This window comes from Protopterus annectens, chromosome 11.part0, assembly GCF_019279795.1.
Source record: "Protopterus annectens isolate FY-2018-M chromosome 11.part0, PAN1.0, whole genome shotgun sequence".
Taxonomy (NCBI): domain Eukaryota; kingdom Metazoa; phylum Chordata; order Ceratodontiformes; family Protopteridae; genus Protopterus; species Protopterus annectens.
Window position 1 is genome coordinate 1,503,041,867 of NC_056745.1, and position 18,932 is coordinate 1,503,060,798.

The window sequence follows — 18,932 nt, forward strand, 5'->3', positions numbered from 1 at the left end:
GAAAATGAACTAGGAAACAGAAGCTGGTTATGGGAAAAATTGTAGTAGTGAATTGCATATTATAAAGATGAGAACTTATAATGTTACACATTCATATAAATCTTAACTTAAACTTAAAGACTTGCTTGAAAAATATTAATTGTTATTGATGTATAACTTTGATGTATCGATCAGTTGTGGACGTATATAAATACTTATCTGTTTGTTTTATAATTGATTTGTTTTTTTATTGTTTTAAAACCAAATAAAAAATGTTTAAAAAAAAGTCACACGTAACCAAAGCCTGTTTTCATGTGTCATATTGAAGTACAATCAAGTAACTAACTCATTGACACAATATATGTATATATATATATATATATATATATATATATATATATATATATATATATATAAAACAGATTATTTTGGTCTGTTAAACAAATGGATGAAAGCAGCTACACTAACATGTGGTTAAGTCACATATTTAGTTACTTTTTCATTGTTTTATTTACAGATACCTCAAATCAGCTATGCATCGACAGCCCCAGAATTAAGCGATAATACTCGGTATGACTTTTTCTCCAGAGTCGTGCCACCTGATTCATACCAAGCTCAAGCCATGCTAGACATTGTCAAAGCTTTAGGATGGAATTATGTGTCGACCTTAGCCTCAGAAGGAAACTACGGAGAAAGTGGTGTCGAAGCATTTTCACAGATCTCAAGAGAGACTGGTAAGTCCCATATCTTCATCATCCTACTTTTACTGAAAACGAATTAGAGTTTTCCCTCAGCAGGTATAACATAACCTTGGACAAGGCAGCAGTCCTTCACTCTTTTTATTTGATCATAAATATTTGTGTTTTACACTGTGTATTGAGGGATATAGATTTATGATCTTCTGTTTCTAGTTCTGTTATCCTTAATTTTAACAATTAAACTGCATCAGTTCTGGCATATTTACATCAAATTGTGGAAACACAAGACTGGTTTGTTTATTACAGAACTGTGAAATTATAAATGTTGGCAAGGATAACTGCAGACTTATAGACCAGTTCATGTGTCACTGTGCTGTTACGTACTTGCATTACAGTGAAATGTTTTCTGTGAGATTTACATTATTTGTGGATACTTGCTAGGGTGTTGATTATTTTTTGTTGTTTTTTTGATGGGTACAATTTATTTATTTTTTTCCAAATTGTTCAAATTGTTTCAGATAATGGTTGGGTGTGTTGAGGAAATATAGTGTAATGTTAGTTAAAGCTACTGACAGCAACAGAAAAAGCAAATATCTCCAAACCTGTTTCAAGGTATATAGTCAGTGACTTGCCTTACCTTACTGAAGGCTTCTTCTTTTAGCATTCTGGGTAGCTGCTTCAGTGATGGTGTTCGCAGTCTTGCATTGGTCTTGAGGTACGGATGTACCTTGCAGGAAAAAAAGTACATAGAGTTGGGCTGTCTGAATAAAATCATGCCATAGACAATGCATTTCCTACCAAATGATTATCTTCACCAAGCCTCCTACTGCAATTTGATTTATGTATTTTAGCATGGCAAAATTCTTTTTTTTTTTTTATGAGGCAGTTAGTCTGAGACATTACTTTATTGCTAGTGTGGTAAGAATAAGCAGGCTATCATACACTATATCCAACAATATAAAATTATATAAAGTCCACATTATTCTCTTAAATACAACTAAACAATCTTTGTATGGATTTAGGTCTTTTCCATGTTTTCTCTATCCACTGTGAAAGTCTTGGCCTATGTAAATGTGCTGTCATGATGAACAGAAAATCAAATTACAATCAACGTTTGGATTACGGCTAACATGTATTTATATGTGAATAGCCAAAGCTGCTATATGACTTGATGATATGAGAGTGAATGTGCTGAAAGCCTGAAATAGTAATGTTCCTACACTGATGGTGAATGAACAGAGGAAATATCAGAGAAGATAATGCATGTAATATTTTGCTAAGCTTCAAAGTCACTCTTAAAATATTGATATACAGCCTGACTTACTCTTGAAAACTGATTTAATTTTTGATTCTATAATGTGGCATTGTTTCTATGCAGAAGGATTCAACAGAGGTTTATTTGCGGAATACTTTCCAGATGTGACCAGAAACTTCTATTTTTGTTCTCAGTTTTATGCTGTTTCTCCCTCATTGCACTTTATATTTTAAAAAAATGTACATCTCTCTCCAAATGCTGCCATTACACTCTCCATCAATAAAGATACCGTATTCAGCTATTACAGTTGTAACCATACTGTGCACGTTGTTGTCACTTTAAATGTGCGGAGGGATAAAACCATGGTTGGCACAGTTAATCTGAATTTAATTAATGGCTCAAGTGTCTATTGGTATATTAAAGAAGACGAATGATGAGGCCAGACCTGTCTATCCTTCCTTGGGGGATGGGTGGAGGCACAGTCTTGGGGGATCTCTATCATATGATAGAAACCTCATTTGACTGAAACTCATTTGACTGAGACCATAAGACTGAAATTTCAAAAGACTGAAAAGTCACTTGATTGAAACCCATAAGACTGAAACCCACAATACTCCATTTCAACATACTAAATTTTAAACTGGACCATATAAAACCAGACTAGGTGGGGGGCTATGCCCCCCCAATGTGGGGAGCTGTGCCCAACACACTCCCCCTACTATATATACTAACTCTAGGATCACACTACAGTGGGGAAAAGGGCATAGTACTGGCAGTATATTGAATACTGTAAGGCACATGAAAAGCATATGCCCTTTCTCCACTGTAGTGCAATCCTGGAGTTAGTATATATAGTTAGGGGAGGTGTGGGGGCACAGACCCCCACATTGGGGTTGTGAGGGGCATACCCCCACACCTAGTCTGGTTTTATATGGTCCAGTTTACAATTTAGTATGTTGAAATTCAGTATTATGGGTTTCAGTCTTATGGGTTTCAGTCAGGTAACTTTTCAGTCTTTTAAAATTTCAGCCTTATAGTTTCAGTCAAATATGTTTCAGTCAAATGAGGTTTCTATCATATGATAGGGATCCATCTTTGGATACCTTTCAGTGAATGAAGAAGAGCAATGGGGAATTAGTCTAGGGGTTAGGCAGAGCTACTGGAAATGTCAGTCACAGAGGCGGACATCCCTTGCAAGAACTTATCATATGTCCACTCCTAGCATGTATTGTGCATATGTAATGGGCAGATATGGTCATTTGGCCATATAAGTACCTCTTTATGAAACACTAGTGGCCGTTAGGCCATCTTTGTTCTCCCCCAGGCAGCCTTGATCAATATCCTTCTGTTCAACCACTGGTGGAAGGGCAGGTGAACCTGAGTCCAGCATGGTAAACTGGACAAAGTAAATGTGGTACCAAGGCAGGGAATAGATAAGACAGTATATCTTTCTTTTATATGAGTGTACCATAAGTGTAAATGAGCTTTGTACAGATCCATGATACAGGCATTAGCTTAGAGAATTATAAATATCTCTTGGCCTTTGTAGATGCTCAGGAAAATATATACCCCAATGAATGCAAAGGGTATGTCTGTCTACCTATTCTATACCTGCCACACATATGTTAAGCAAAAATCATATATATGGAATTCGTATAAGGGCTATGTATGAAAAGACACTTTGCACCTCTTAAGACTGAGAGCTAGAAAACTCACAAGTTCAGTTTTTGTCATAACTGTGTATAGTTTTGTATAAATAAAAACAGACATGTCCCTAACTGAGTTTTATGTTTACAACTCTCAAGCGATCTGTGCTTGTAGAAGATCTTTAGATTGTGCAGGTGGACACTTCTGAAAATTCATTTGAAATGATTCTATATTTATGACAGGATACTGAAGTAAAGACTATAATTATAAAATTATTAATATATAAAGGAATGCTTCTCACTCAGGTTATTCTGGCAAAAATACTAGCTCCATAACATTTAAATATTTTATACCAATGAGTGACCACAATTCTGTAATCCTTTAAGATTTTCATATAAAATTGATTTAGGCAAGACACTTTGATCTCAGATATGCAATATTCACAGAATGAGCTAATAGCAGTGAAAGCAATAACATTATAGGCATTTGAATGAGTGTTTACATTTATTAAACAGACCTTTTTTGTGTGAGATTTAATATATCTAAGTGCCTGAATGCAATGTTTGTACTTGACACAAGATAGGTGATGCAGCTTATATAGAAGTGGGTAACAGAATTTCTAAGAAATGGCATGCTAGTAAGCAAGGAAATAAGGCCAAACATATGATTGTTGAAATTTTGTGAAGATATATACAAGCTACGTAAGGCCAACCCCTCCACAGGAAAAAAATATTCACTATTGTAATTAAAAGAAAAAACCTTGCAAAAGGTTTGTTGCAGTAATGATATTTATTTTTTGAAATAATTGTATTAACTGGCAAGAAACGAAAGAGATGAAGTGTAAACCATTCTTAATAAATATAAACATATAACTCATCAAGGAAAACATTACAGGTGTAAACAACACATAAACATATAACTCATCAAGGAAAACATTACAGGTGTAAACAACACATAAACATATAACTCATCAAGGAAAACATTACAAGTGTAAACAACACATAAACATATAACTCATCAAGGAAAACATTACAGGTGTAAACAACACATAAACATATAACTCATCAAGGAAAACATTACAGGTGTAAACAACACATAAACATATAACTCATCAAGGAAAACATTACAGGTGTAAACAGCGCATAAACATATAACTCATCAAGGAAAACATTACAGGTGTAAACAACACTTCTTCTTCTTCTTTCGGCTTTTCCCAGTTAGGGGTCGCCACAGCAGATCACCTGTCTGCTCATGATTGGCAGTGGAGTTTTACAGTGTCGAGTTGCCAGCCCAGCGCCCAACCTTCCACAGAAGGCACACACATGCACACACTCACACCTAGGGCCAATTTAGAGTGTCCAATCCACCTACTGTATGTCTTTGGGATGTGGGAGGAAACCAGAGCACCTGGAGGAAACCCACGTGACCACAAGGAGGACATGCAGACTCCGCACAGAAGGCACCCCAGCCGAGGATCAAACTGGAGAACCTCTTGCTGTGAGGCAACAATTCTAACCACTGCACCACCATGGCATAAACATATAACTTATCAAGGAAAACATTACAGGTGTAAACACATAGATTTATAACTCATCAAGGAAAACATTACAGGTGTAAACAACACATAAATATATAACTCATTAAGGAAAACATTACAGGTGTAAACAACACATAAACATATCACTCATCATGGAAAACATTACAGGTATAAACAACACAAATATATAACTCTTCAAGGATAACATTACAGGTGTAAACAGCACATAAACATATTACTCATCAAGGAAAACATTACATGTGTAAACAACACAGACATTGGTCAAGTTAACATCACTCTATAAAGTTATCACAAAAGGGATTAACAGTGATCAGTGACTGAATTATACATTAGGTCATTGGTTCTTAGTTTCATAGGTGATGACTAGGCTATTAGCTCCAAAGCAAAATTAAGCCTAGCCAAGCCTACCTCAGATTTACCAAACTATTGCTGATAAGTGTCATGTGTTATTACCACAAGGAATTTATATGGTTGCAATATAGGCTTGGACACATAGATTGTTCACAGCTGCCCCTGTCCGTTAGGGACATAGGTGCCAAATCATGGGTGAATTTGTGATTTCCCACTCACTGGTCCAAGTTATGCTTAAATAGGGCTAGGGATGACTCTTGCTTCACATGGATGGGAAGTTTGTTCCACAGAAAGGATAATCTTTTGAGACACATACCTGTCCCTCCAACATGTCCTGTTTATGTTATTAACAAGATTTAGATCCTTAGAATGGGTATCTCTGATGCTATTTGTTTTGGGGATGTGCATCAAATCCATCAGTATGGGGTCAGAGGATGCCTTGTAGGCTAAGCACAGATCGATAAATAGCTGTTTGTAGGATTTGAGATGATACTCATACGACTTGTTGTTTATTCCCTGTATTCTTTGTGTGAGGAACATCTGTGGCCTTTAAGGCTGCTTTGAATGCTTGGTAAAGTACATGCTGAAGGGTGCATTGCACTTAATGACTGGTCTGATGAGAACTGAGTACAGTGAAACAATGACTTTCTTGCACCTGGATGCCGTATGCCCTTACTTATATGTTGTGCAAAGTAGAATGATTTTCTCACACAGTAGATACATGGTGGTGAACGTTCAGGTTTCTGTCAACAAATGCTTGCAACTAGGATTGTGTTGGTGTGGTTCATTTTCATTTATATAAATGTATGATTGCCTATGTAGTAACTGATGGTTTAATAAAGATGTTTCTTTTTTTTAAATATTTAATGTGGTCCATTTACAATTTATAATGTGGTGTTTAAATAAAAGGCGAAGTCTGTTTTTATGACTGGCTTTTAATTTTATTATTTTATAAGTTGTTTAAAAAAAAGGCAAGAATTTAATAAGTTATGTAATATTACTTAGGTTATATGATATATAGCAATATATGTGAATTTCAATGTTTGTTATGTTAATATAGTGTGATGACTTTTATATGAATGCAAAATTGCCTACGGCACAAGTGATAACTCAATAAAGGTGTTTGAACAAAAAAAAAAAAAAAAAAAAAAAAAAAAGCATATGTTCCCAGATCCCTGGCCACTGGGTCTACTTTTAGCAGGTGTGTTCTGGGTCTACTTTTAGTGGGAGTGTTGTCAATGTAGGACTTTCCTGGGGTTGTTGTCTTTGCAAAGGGTACTATTATGCATTTTTTTCACATTGATTTTAGTCCATGGCTCTGGGACCAGTTGCTTGTCTGGATTAGGTCATTTTGAAGGGTATTTGTGTCATTAGGGAATTCAGTAACCAAGCCTGACTTGCAGTGATCTGCAAACTTAGTCAGCCAGAGGCCATTAATGCATGTGCCTTGACTTCAGAGAGGTAGATGCTAAAAAAAAGTGGCCCATCACTGATCCTTGTGGAACTCCACTAGTGACTGGCCTCTTGTGGAGGTGGATTCCCCTATCCTAACTTCTTGTGTCCTATCAGTGAACCAGCTGGCTATCCTTTGGGTGACATATGGGCTGACTCCTGATTTTGGAAGTTTATATATACAATACCCAAGTGAGGTATTGTGTCAAATGCCTTGGCCTGGTCAAAATAGGCAGTGCGCTCTATTATGCTCTCATCCGTAGATTTAGTGACCTTTTTGAAGAACTTGACCAAGTTAAGTAGGCAAGACCTGCTTTAGACAAAACTGAAGTGAGTAAAGTCCAGTGTCTGCAGGTTTTCTATGTCGTTGTTTATCACATTCATGATAATTCTTTGCACGGCCTTGGATATGATACTAGTTTCAGTTATGGTGCTTCCGAAAAACAGAAACAAAATTCGCAGAAAATCTTATTTGTGATGTAAAGCCATAACTTATTCTAAGCATACTGATATTCCAGCTTTATAAATTTTAATTTTTGATAGATTCTGATATATTTTATATTTCCTCCCTGAGAAGTGCAAATGGCAACACTTTTGTTTAAAAGTGGCAGCTTTGCCATTTTTTGTCAATTCGCATGTACCATTCTGACATTATTTATTTTATTTTAGTTTTGTTAACCAGGTAAGTGGAATAATTTGAGGACCAGTATTAGCCTCAACCTGGCCCATATAGTAAAAACACAGTACCTGACAATAAACAACAATATCTTACATTAGATCGCAGCAAAATATACATAAACCAATACTGTTAGAAAATATATTTTTGAAATGCATTGCAATTTAAAGCAATGTTAGACATATTATGCATAGAATTTGTCAATCATTGTTGGTAAAAGTTGTGATAAATTAGCCTGCAGTATAAAGCCATAATATACATCACAGTAGGGAAAGCATGTCAGTCAGTAATGTGGTGGCTAGAAATACTCCATGAAAACTTCAGCTCCCTTAAGTATAACAATAGTTGTATAATCCTAAACTCATTATAAATTTAACAGATACTGTATCTGACAAAGTTGTAATGTCACTGAACAACTTTTTCCAAGCTGTTACGTGTATACAAATGTATGTGCATGCGTAAATTATTACATTAGATCCAAGTGAATGTTTAAACTATATACTGTCCAACATTTTGGAGTCTTCAGGATTGATATTAATATATAAAGGTTATGATGTTAAGTATAATTTGTTATAGCCTCTGTCTCTGAAGTTCTCACATTGGCTACTTAGCTAAATGGGCTGTAGCTTTCCCTAAATGGTACTAGGTTGGCCAATGTTTTTAATTTATTGAGCATTATACTGTGTGATGCCAGAATGATTTTACAGATAACAGTTATAAGCCATTGTGACATCTTTATAGTTTGTGTTATGTACAAAAGGGATTATTTATTTATTTATAAATGTATCTTGACCCTATCTAGGAATGATGTGTTTTTTGTAATCTATCCAGATTATTAGGACAAGGTATTTGGATACTTAGCATTGCATCACATGTGCTGAATGAGCTAATAGTTCTAACAGAAAGGAATTGAGATCATTCTGAATGAGTGTACGTTAGCTTGCATGTATTAAATTTATATAATAATTGGAAAATAAAAATAACATCCTTAAGAAATGTATATCATTTTTAGTTTGGATTCTGTTGACATAATAAACAAAATTATAATATCTAATAATTTTGTTAGCCAAAACATGTTGCATATTTGTGATTATTTGAAAAATGGCAAAAATTGTGTACCTTTTGGGACTCACTACTAATATAGAAATACATTTCTGAAACGGTGCGACATTTTCTAACTGATCTCCGAGATAATACATTAATTAGATTACTTATGTATAACCTACAGTCTTAGGTGTAAAGATGTAACTGTGGCTTCATTGTGTTATTATATGTGCTATTTCATGACTTTTTCACATAAAATGAGCAGACAATGATAACACTTTGATTGGCTAACATATTTGCTCACCTCCTGTATTTAGTTGTCTGTGTATTTCTTTCCGTTGCCCTTACACTAATTATATTATATGAGCATCACAGTATATACCTGTTGTTTGCTTAGTTTTAAATGTTTTTGTTGTACTGCTTCAAACACTTATGGTATCTTTCTGGAAAGGAAAATGTCTACTTTTGCTGAAAACAACACACCCTCTTAATATATAAATGGGTCTACTTCTAAATTTCAAACTTTCAAAACAATTAAATTTCTTATGGTCCAGACCATAAGATCAAAGGTTGGAAACTTCAAAATGTAAATAAAAAAAAAAAATAAAAACAAAAAAAAATCTTTATTTATGTTTTTGCAGGGGTAAAACCCCCTTGTACCCCCACTCCCCCTGGTAATTAAATATACTAACTCAGAGATCACACTACAGTGAGAAAAACAGTAAATATACCATTCCACGCTGTTTGGCAATCTCCATTTAAATCTTCAATCTTATGGTCTCAACCATAAGAAATTCAAAGATTTGAAGCTTTGAAATTTAGAAGTAGACCAATGTGTGTGTCTGTGTGCGTATATATATATACACACATATATATATATATATACATATATATATATATATATATATATACATATATATATATATATATATATATATATATATATATATATATATATATATATACCTGCCTTTCCCAGTTTTGGGGATATCCTTTATACAGAAGAACATTGAGGTTGTAGCTAGGTTTGTCTTTGACCGTAGGAAACATTTTTTTAATATAGACACATGTTTTGTTCCAGGTTGATGGACTAATTATGTGTTGTAAAATATAAAGCACATTATGATGTTTATTAGTGATATAAGATGAATGGTAATTATCTTTGCATCTTTATCAGTCTAACTGATGTTTTTAGCTAGTGTGGAGTTTACATGCTTTTATGGAGAAAGCCATGAGTTAATTCTAATCAAGTGTTACTTCAACAGCGGTGAAGGTATGTCACTATTTAGCCAGAATAAATTCTAATGCTCTTGTTGTAAAATTAGGAAGGCCTGCATGACCTTGACCAGTTTCATGTCTATACCATGTTCCAAGAGAGATTGCATGGGGTGAAACTTTATACTGAATGAACTATCGGCATGTGATGAATGCAGCATTTAGTTCTGATCTTTAGTCTGTTGACCGTAGTTTTGTCTTCTGTCCCTGCCTAGGGGTTATTATGAAAAATGGTAATGTCTGTAAGCAAAGAAGCAAACATAATTTCAGATTTGGTACTGGAATATGACCTATTACTAGGGCTACCACCAGTCAGGACTTTTATTTTATTTTATTTTATTTATTTATTTACATTAAGAATTCTGGATGTCTGTCAGAAAATGTGGTTTTATGTGGTAGGTATTTTTAATCCTTCTGATTTCCTAGATATTTACAAAGTACATTTTCTCAAACTTTATATTGTTTTTCTTGGCTCTCCTAACTATAGGTAGGTTCTGTTTTTAGAATATTCGTGTTTCCTTTAAGTATTAATGTGAGAGATGAAAAACTTAGCCATTAGTAACTCAATCTAATTAATCCAATTTATTTCATTTTGCGTTTACATGAATGTCTACAGTGCTTAAAAAGCCTTACCATTCAACTTGTAATAGTGAAATAGTGTTTTGGACTTAATCTACCCTGTTCTAAAATCATACATTTTTTTGATCAAAGTATAATTAATTAATTAATTTATACCTTTTGCAGTCATTAATTCTAAATAGTAGATTTTTCCTTCATCTACATTTTAACTGCACCTTCTTCACTGCTCTGTTCTTCATTAGTATAAAGCCATTACCTGTAATGCTGCTTTACATCTCAGTTTTGTCTAGTTTACCTTTAAAGTCTGCAGCAGATTGTGCCTGCTGTCTTTATTTCTCTGCCATTTGTGTTTTATTTTTTATCATCAGCTATATCCTAAGTATCAAGAATATTAATGCCAATCATATTTTAATATTATTGTGTTCCCTCATAACTGTAACAGCAGTATATTTAATGGTAGAATATAGGTCTGCTATGTGCATTCATATCCTAGTTCCTTAGAAAACATTTACTCATACATGTGAGCATAACAATTTTTGCTAAAGTACATATACTGTATACCTAAAGACACAGCGACGTCATACACAATACACAATCCATACATGATAAAGGTTTGCACCCCTTTCATGTATTAGTGTCACTCAGAGCTCAAAGCAATTTATTAAAAGAATATTAATTAAAAAGTGTTAAACCATCATTTGCTCTTTCTCCGAGAAGCAGTAATATTACATGTGAATAATACAAAACAGCAGGCCAACAGTCAACCCAACAATTTGTATTGTGCAGAAAAGCACATAGAAACAAATGCCACACATTAATAATCCAATTCAAGCAGTTTAAAAATTAGCAAATTATTATTGTGGCTATCATAGTAGGCTATATAGTATTATTTAATACTTATCTAAAAGAAAAAAATGACTGGAATGTCAGAAGATACAACAAATGTAATGATGCATGTGATCTTAAGACTTTTAAAATAATGCACATATATATACCAATATGCTTACTTTAGTTTAAAACTGAACTATGGTCTTTATTGGCTGACTACAGTCACATGCTGAATATTTTAGGGTGCATGTTAATGATGATTTTTGAAAGCTGAAAGCACTTAATGCAAAATGAATCATATTTCTGCTCATCATTACTTTTTCACACCTGCAATTTTTTATTACATTTTTGTGGTTGCAGTGACTGTTAATACAATTGAACTTGCTTTTATATTAGCTATTTGTTTTTCATGCTGGGATTTGATTTGGAACCATCAATCATTGCAGCATCTTTGCTTAGTATTTGACACAAACATTGGTTCACTCAGAAACTATGAGGTGTGAAGCCTAAAGTTTCAATAAGTCCCATAAAACCCAAGAAAACATAAAATAAGTGATTTGTTTGTAAAAATAAGTATTTAAATTGTGTTCATTTCATCCAATGGGACAGCATGTACAGTATTATTAAAAAGTTAAAACCTGAAGGGAGACTCAAACCTGCTATGTAGCCATTCCAAGGCAGTGATATGCATCACTATGCTAACAAGCAGCTGCTGAGATGAGGTTGTAACAAAGCTATTCAGCCTTAGGGCTGTACACTCTGAAAAGTGCAGCCTTGTTCATTTAAGCTTTATTTTGATATTTCTCTTTTTGAGATTTGAGAGAATCGCAAGCATGGCTTATCGACGTTCCATATATGATTACCTTTCAAACAAAGTCACATGCTTTGATCAAAAGTTAAGGATCATGTAATTTCCTTCATCTGGGAAACAGTTAACTGAACATTTCAAAAGGAAAAGAAGATAAATCTGCAAAAAGAAAAAGAGAAGAGAAACCAAATAAATATTGACAACATAAGATAAAGATATGACTGAAAATAACCAAACACTGCAGACGTGCATCTATAATAAAACAAAACAGAGCAGTAGAATGCATATAAAATGAAGCTGCTGTCTCCATAACATCCACTGTGGACATTACAGAAACAGCGCACAGAACTGCACAATGCACATTTAAAGGCAGCGAAGCATAAGTGGAACCGTTATAAAGTCATATACTTTAATACAAAACCCTTTGAATATTAAAAAAAAGACTCGTTACTAAAACAAACTCACAATACATAAAGACTGTAGCCATCAGATTATTACAGTTACATCCATGTCCCCCACACCCATCTCTGGCTAGCTCTTCCAGTGAAGAGTAAAAACAAAAAGAAACAAACAAACAAACAAAAAGACCAAACACTTTAAGAACCTGATGGCTTGGTGATTGCCCATCTCACTTTAGCCTAGTTACGCTTCTTGTTCTATGGGTAGCCCACTGACCTGTAATGCATTTATTGTTATTGTTATTATTATTATTATAATAATTATTATTATTATTATTATTATTATTGTTATTATTATTATTATTATTGTTGTTATTATTATTATTATTATTGTTATTGTTATTATTATCATTGTTATTATTATTATTATTGTTATTATTATTATTATTGTTATTATTATTATTATTAGTAATATTATTATTGTTATTATTATTATTATTATTGTTGTTATTATTATTATTATTATTATTATTATTATTATTATTATTATTATTATTGTTATTATTATTATTGTTATTATTATTATTATTATTATTATTATTATATGAGATAATACAATCCATGCATACCTGCAGGACAAGCACGGTTTGCTCAATGTTTACTGGTATGAAAGCTGTCTAATGGTAGGGACATTTCTATTTAATATAACAGTTACTACAGTACTGATTGTCTAACAGCCATGGGTGAGGGGGATCTGATTTGGATATTGGTAGATGCTGCACCTGTAACTGATTAGTAATATTCTTTGTTTGCTTGCTACTGGGGGGGGTTTAGGGAAGAGATAGGCATGTGACAGGAACCATAAACACTATGCAGTTTTAAACAGCATACATGTAGGCCCCAAACAATTATGTTTGTGTCTGTCCACAGCTCACTCCTTACAGAAAAGCCAGCATGTTCCTGGTTCTTCACAAGTCATCTTTGGTATTACTGATACTTCTGGCCTTGGTTGGGTACACTTTAATTAGAAATGATACACATCCAAGAATACACCTATTTTGTGTAATATACATGGCCTAAGGGTATGTTCTCCTGAGGAAGGTACAACAGTTCTGATATTCAGCTGTGGAATACTGTGAGAGGCCATTGTATATCACATCTGTGCAGATTCCACTTTCTCTTTGGGGTGTATCGGGTAACAGGCAGGGAAACAGATGTGCCCATGTACACATTTCTGCATGAGTTTCCAGATGTACATATATAAAGGCCATGCACTTCTTGCCACACCTGCACCTTAATATTTAAATTTGTGTACATTTTCTCATTCAAGAATGTAAACGTTCTTGCATGTGGTTCGTTTCCATTTCAGAGCAGTATCTTCCAACAGTACCTCCAGCTCCATGATCACTGGATGACCTGCAATGACAAACCTCACCATCTTGTTTGTAACAGTTCCTGGCATGATGTTATTGATGACATAAGTGCTGTCAGTGACTGGAACAAGATGCATAATCAAGTGTGATGTTGGGCCACGGACAGAATACATGCACCTAAATCTCAAGATACTGGCCTGACACAAGAGAAGTGGGCACTGGGAAGTGGTCTGCCTACTGAAACACAATTAAAACAGAGGGAAGCATTCCTGGTATCTCTGCATGGGGGTTCACAAAATAATACAGTCCATGGTGGAGTCTATTTGTGCAGACCTGAGAAGACAACAAGAAGCTGGTGATGTTCCAACAGAGTATGTCTTGCAGAGATGAGATTCTACATCCTGCAGTAGTACGTACATATCTGTTTAGTACATTGGGGCTTCAGGTTTAGAGACAACCAAGCGAAGGTATGCTACCTAAAGTACCCTCATTGAGTGGTACTTTTTCATTCACTGAACTTTAGGTTGAGTTTTAACTCTCATTATGATGATGATGATAATAGCAGCCAAATCCAGGCATGGTCAGGGGTCGCAGTTTCAGTATTAGGCATGGACATTGTGGTATCCATATTACCTCAAAATTCAATGGATATAGTTTCTCTGTCTGTGGAATGCACCTCATAACCCATGATGACACACGAGGGCAGGTTGAAACAGGCAGATTAACTTAGGAACTTATGTTTTTACCAATAGCAGACCCCTCATTGATTGTCAGAAGCTCTATTGGGCAAGGAGAGTACACTTATGGATGTTATCTACCACTCATGTTAGATATATCTTTGGCCACAACTCTGCATTTGTGCGTGGCCATAATACAGGGAGAGGCAGACACTGGTGTAGGCCTTGCTGAACTGGTTGGTGATGATCTCATGGGAGGCAGGCGCATCATGTTCAACATCATGGATGTGGCACACAGAGTTTGCATGCAATGTGCCACTGTGCTGCCAGACATCATGGCCACTGCCCTTCCCAAAGCTTTTATCTTTTATCTCCTGTCTGGGGTCCACCATGGAAAGTAGAAGGCCACAGGCAGGCACATGTAGTATCATTACCTGCACTCCACCAACCAGTATTGATTGAGGTGAACTGTGATGTGGATATCCAGGTGGGCAGGGTTTTTGTGTTTAGTCCACCATCCATAGCATGGGTCACTATTCATGGTCATGGAAAGCTTGCTTATCTCAGAGTGGTATGGATTGTGCCTGTGACCCTCCTAGGAGAAGATGCTTCCATAGGCAGGGACATGCATGGTCTGTGTGTACATCTTCTGTGGATGTCTTGGAAGCAGCCACTAGATCCTGACACAGTAATGCAACATGTGCCTGGGCTGTGTGCCAGTAAACTCTCAGTCAGACTTGCACTTCCAACTCCATACACTCACAGAGAAGGTTGACTACACCCCTTCCCTGTACACCTTTGTCTCCCATCCCATCAACAAATATCTGATACACACATCCACAAGTGATGTTCAACCACACCACCACACCATCACCATAGCCAGAATTGCCACTGGTGCCACTTGCCACTGTCACCCTCCTCACTGTGCATATAACTGTTGCCCCCCCATACTCTATTACTTAAGTAGCCCGTGTCTGATGAGCAACTTGGATTGTCTATGCATGGTATAATGCAGCCTGGGTGAAGGTTTGCATGCATATGATTTACTGTATTGCTTTATACTTTGTTTTGGCCCAAAGTTATGAACTAGACACAGCTTCTTAGCCAGTACCATAGAATAGTGTACCTGCCTCTATCGGCCATAGTCAACCCAGATAGTTGGCTCTACCACAGGGTCATTACCAGGCACCTCCTCCTTCTACACAGACTCCTCTTCTGCCACTGATTGTTCTACAGACTCATTATCAGGCACCTCCTCTTTCACTGAGTTCTTCCCTGTCACTGGTTATTCCACAGGCTCATTATCAGGCACCTCCTCCTTCACTGACTCCTCCACTGCCACTGGTTATTCTACATGCTCATTATCACATAGCTCATCCTTCACAGACTCCTCCCCTATCACTGGTATTCCACAGGCTCATTATCAGGCACCTCCTCCTTCACAGATTCCTCCCCATTACTGGTTATTGCACAGAGTGCTTACCAGGCATCTCTTCTACTGCTAATTCTATGTCCTCCTCCAGAATTTGTCTGTTCTTCTGCTACTTTCAATGTCCTATTGAAGTCATATCCAGATATATGTTAATGTTATTTTCTGCATCTGTCTCTGCCAAACCATAAACTCTTGGTTACAGTGACAAGCCACATGTAATTAAGAAATGCATAGAGCTTAATTTATATGTAGCACTTTGAAGCATGCTAACACATACATAAATAAATAAATAAATAAATAAATGTAAAAAAATGCAGGTAACTTTTACCAGAATTAAAATCTGATGGGTATAAATGGAGGATAACATTCATCAGCTATTAGATATTTATGTATATGAAAACAATAAGGTAAAATGATTTGATAGCAAAGTAAGATATATGAAGTAACATGTTACTTTTGTGGTACAAACTGCAGTTTTATTTGCACAACTTTGATCCATCATGTTCACAAGGAATTTACGAGGAAATGATTGACTGCATTCCTTTGAAAGATGAAAATCTAAGATTCTGCAGATCTCAAATGTAATGTGCCCTGATCTACTTACACCCTGTCCATAAACACCATGATTTCACATGATTAGTGGAGAAGAGAACAAATAAGGTAACTTGTAATAAAGTAACATTCTTGGAATGCTTACTGTCGCATTTGGATGTCCATTTGATTACAATGTTAATGTTAGTCTGGGTACAAGTCACCACCAAAGGCTGTGGTTTGAAATTAATATAGGTACACAAGGACTCCATTCTAAAGTGAGTCTAGTATGTTCCGGAAGGCTTTCTTTGGCTCAGTAAGATATTCTTGACAGTTTCGATGCAATGGTAGCAAATGCTAATCTTTGCAGATAGCTCTATGGCACAGGTAGATAAAGCCCTCACTACTGTATTTGGACAGAGGACATCACACTAAAAGAACACTTATGGGGATCACAGTGCTTTCTAGTATCACAGAGGGCACCGAGAATTGCATGAGTGCACTTTAGCAATGAGCATGGCCTTTGAATATTATGTTACTCATGCAGGTAAGTTACTTCTAAAGGAGTAATGCATATTTAAAGATAAGCATTATCTGTGCCATGTTGGCTGAAAGATTTATTTTTGCAGTTTATGCTATCGGGACTCTTAATGTTTATAATGTGCATATTGTACTCAAAGTTCTTTAATTTTCAGTCTTATGGTAAGCATCCTGTTAAACATGTATTTTTATAATACTTGCTAATTTTAACTAGATAGTACATACTGATTTTCTATAATTCTGCATTTAAGTTTAGCATAGTATATATATATATATATATATATATATATATATATATATATATATATATATATATATATATATATATAGCATATTTATGGCACCCATGTCAATGGAAAATAGCTGCATGGCTGCTGAATCATACACCAATGCATTGTATGAAAATGTACATAAATGCATGGAACTAGCCATACCCAACAGAACCAAGACACTCTCCTCCGAAAAAAAGAAGTGAATCTGGTGGTCCCCTGCCATTAATAAACTCTACAACAGAAGGAGGAAACTGTTGCAGAAAAAGGTGAAGTCCCAAGACTGGAAAAACTCCCTTATTAGCCTCAACAAAAAGTTGAGATCCCTCATCAAAACCTCTAAAGCCAGCTATGAAGGCAGAATTGCAGCAGACACTGAAAACAATCACAAAGCTTTCTATAGTTATATCAAGAATCTCCACGGCAATACCCAGGTTTGCCCTGAGTTACTGCACAATGGTACCACCTATTCTGAGCCAACAGATATTGCCAACATACTGTCTGACAGATTCAGTGCCAACTTTACCCCTCTTCCCCCCCCCAAAGAACCAATCACAATACCAGAGGAATACCAGGCATCCAGCATTACTGCAGCACAGGTTAAAGCTGCATTGTCCAAGGCCAAGAATACAGCTTTCATGGGACCGAACTATATCCCTGGATGTGTTCTGCATGTACTATAAAGTGAACTGGCACCACATATGTGTGCCCTATTCAATAACAGTCTCACCTCAGGCTTTGTCCCTACCAAATGGTGCACTCCCACAGTAATCCCTCTCCACAAAGGAGGAGTTACTACAAACCCTGGGAACTATCACCCCATTAGCCTGACGAGTCTGATATGTAAGGCTATGGAGTGCTTCATCATGGACCTAATTAACAAGGATATAGTGGAATCTCTAAACTCTAGATCCCACACAATTTGGTTTTGTGAAGGGTAGATCATGCCTGCACAACTTGGTCAACTTCTTTGAGTCAGTCACCAGAGCTGAGAATGAGGGCAAGGCAGTTCCTACAGCCTACATCAGTCTGGCCAAGGCCTTTGATACCATTCCCCATTCAGGAATTATTGATAAACTCACCAAACTAGGCATCAACCCTCTGCCACTAGGTGGGTTGCAAATTGCCTCACAGCTAGAACCCACAGTGTGAAAGCAGTGGACTCCAAGTCAGACTGCTGACCAGTCATGAGTGGAGTCCCACAGGGATCGGTCCTGGGTCCTCTCCTGTTTGGCATCTACTTCTCAGGAGTCCAGGCCGAAACGGAGGGACTCTGGTTGACCAAGTTTGCAGATGACTGCAAGCTGGGAGCCATTATTTACTCCCCAAGTGATGTAGACATCCTGCAGAAAGGCCTCACTGAGACCAATGACTCGTGTCATGGCCTTAAGCTTAATGCCAAAAAATGTGTCATCACCCCCTTTGGGAAAAACTCAGTTGCTACTAATTGCCACATCAATGGGAGCCCACTAAACACTGAAGGTGTTATAAGAGATCTGGGGATGCAGGTTAACAGCAATCTCTCCTTTGACCACCACAATGCCACTGTGGTCAGAAAGTCC

At 36.1% G+C, this 18,932-nt stretch overlaps 1 protein-coding gene across 2 annotated transcripts in view; it reads left to right on the plus strand.

Annotated features, from left to right (window-relative positions):
- Positions 1–490: 490 nt before the first annotated feature.
- GRM8 (glutamate metabotropic receptor 8) overlaps positions 491–18,932 on the plus strand; it is a 2,748,719-nt gene continuing 2,730,277 nt past the window's right edge. For both annotated transcript variants that reach the window (XM_044088805.1, XM_044088806.1), the window contains exon 1: positions 491–713. In XM_044088805.1, coding sequence (XP_043944740.1) covers positions 602–713 — 112 coding nt within the window. In that variant the 5' untranslated portion in view covers positions 491–601. The remainder of the gene's footprint in view (positions 714–18,932) is intronic.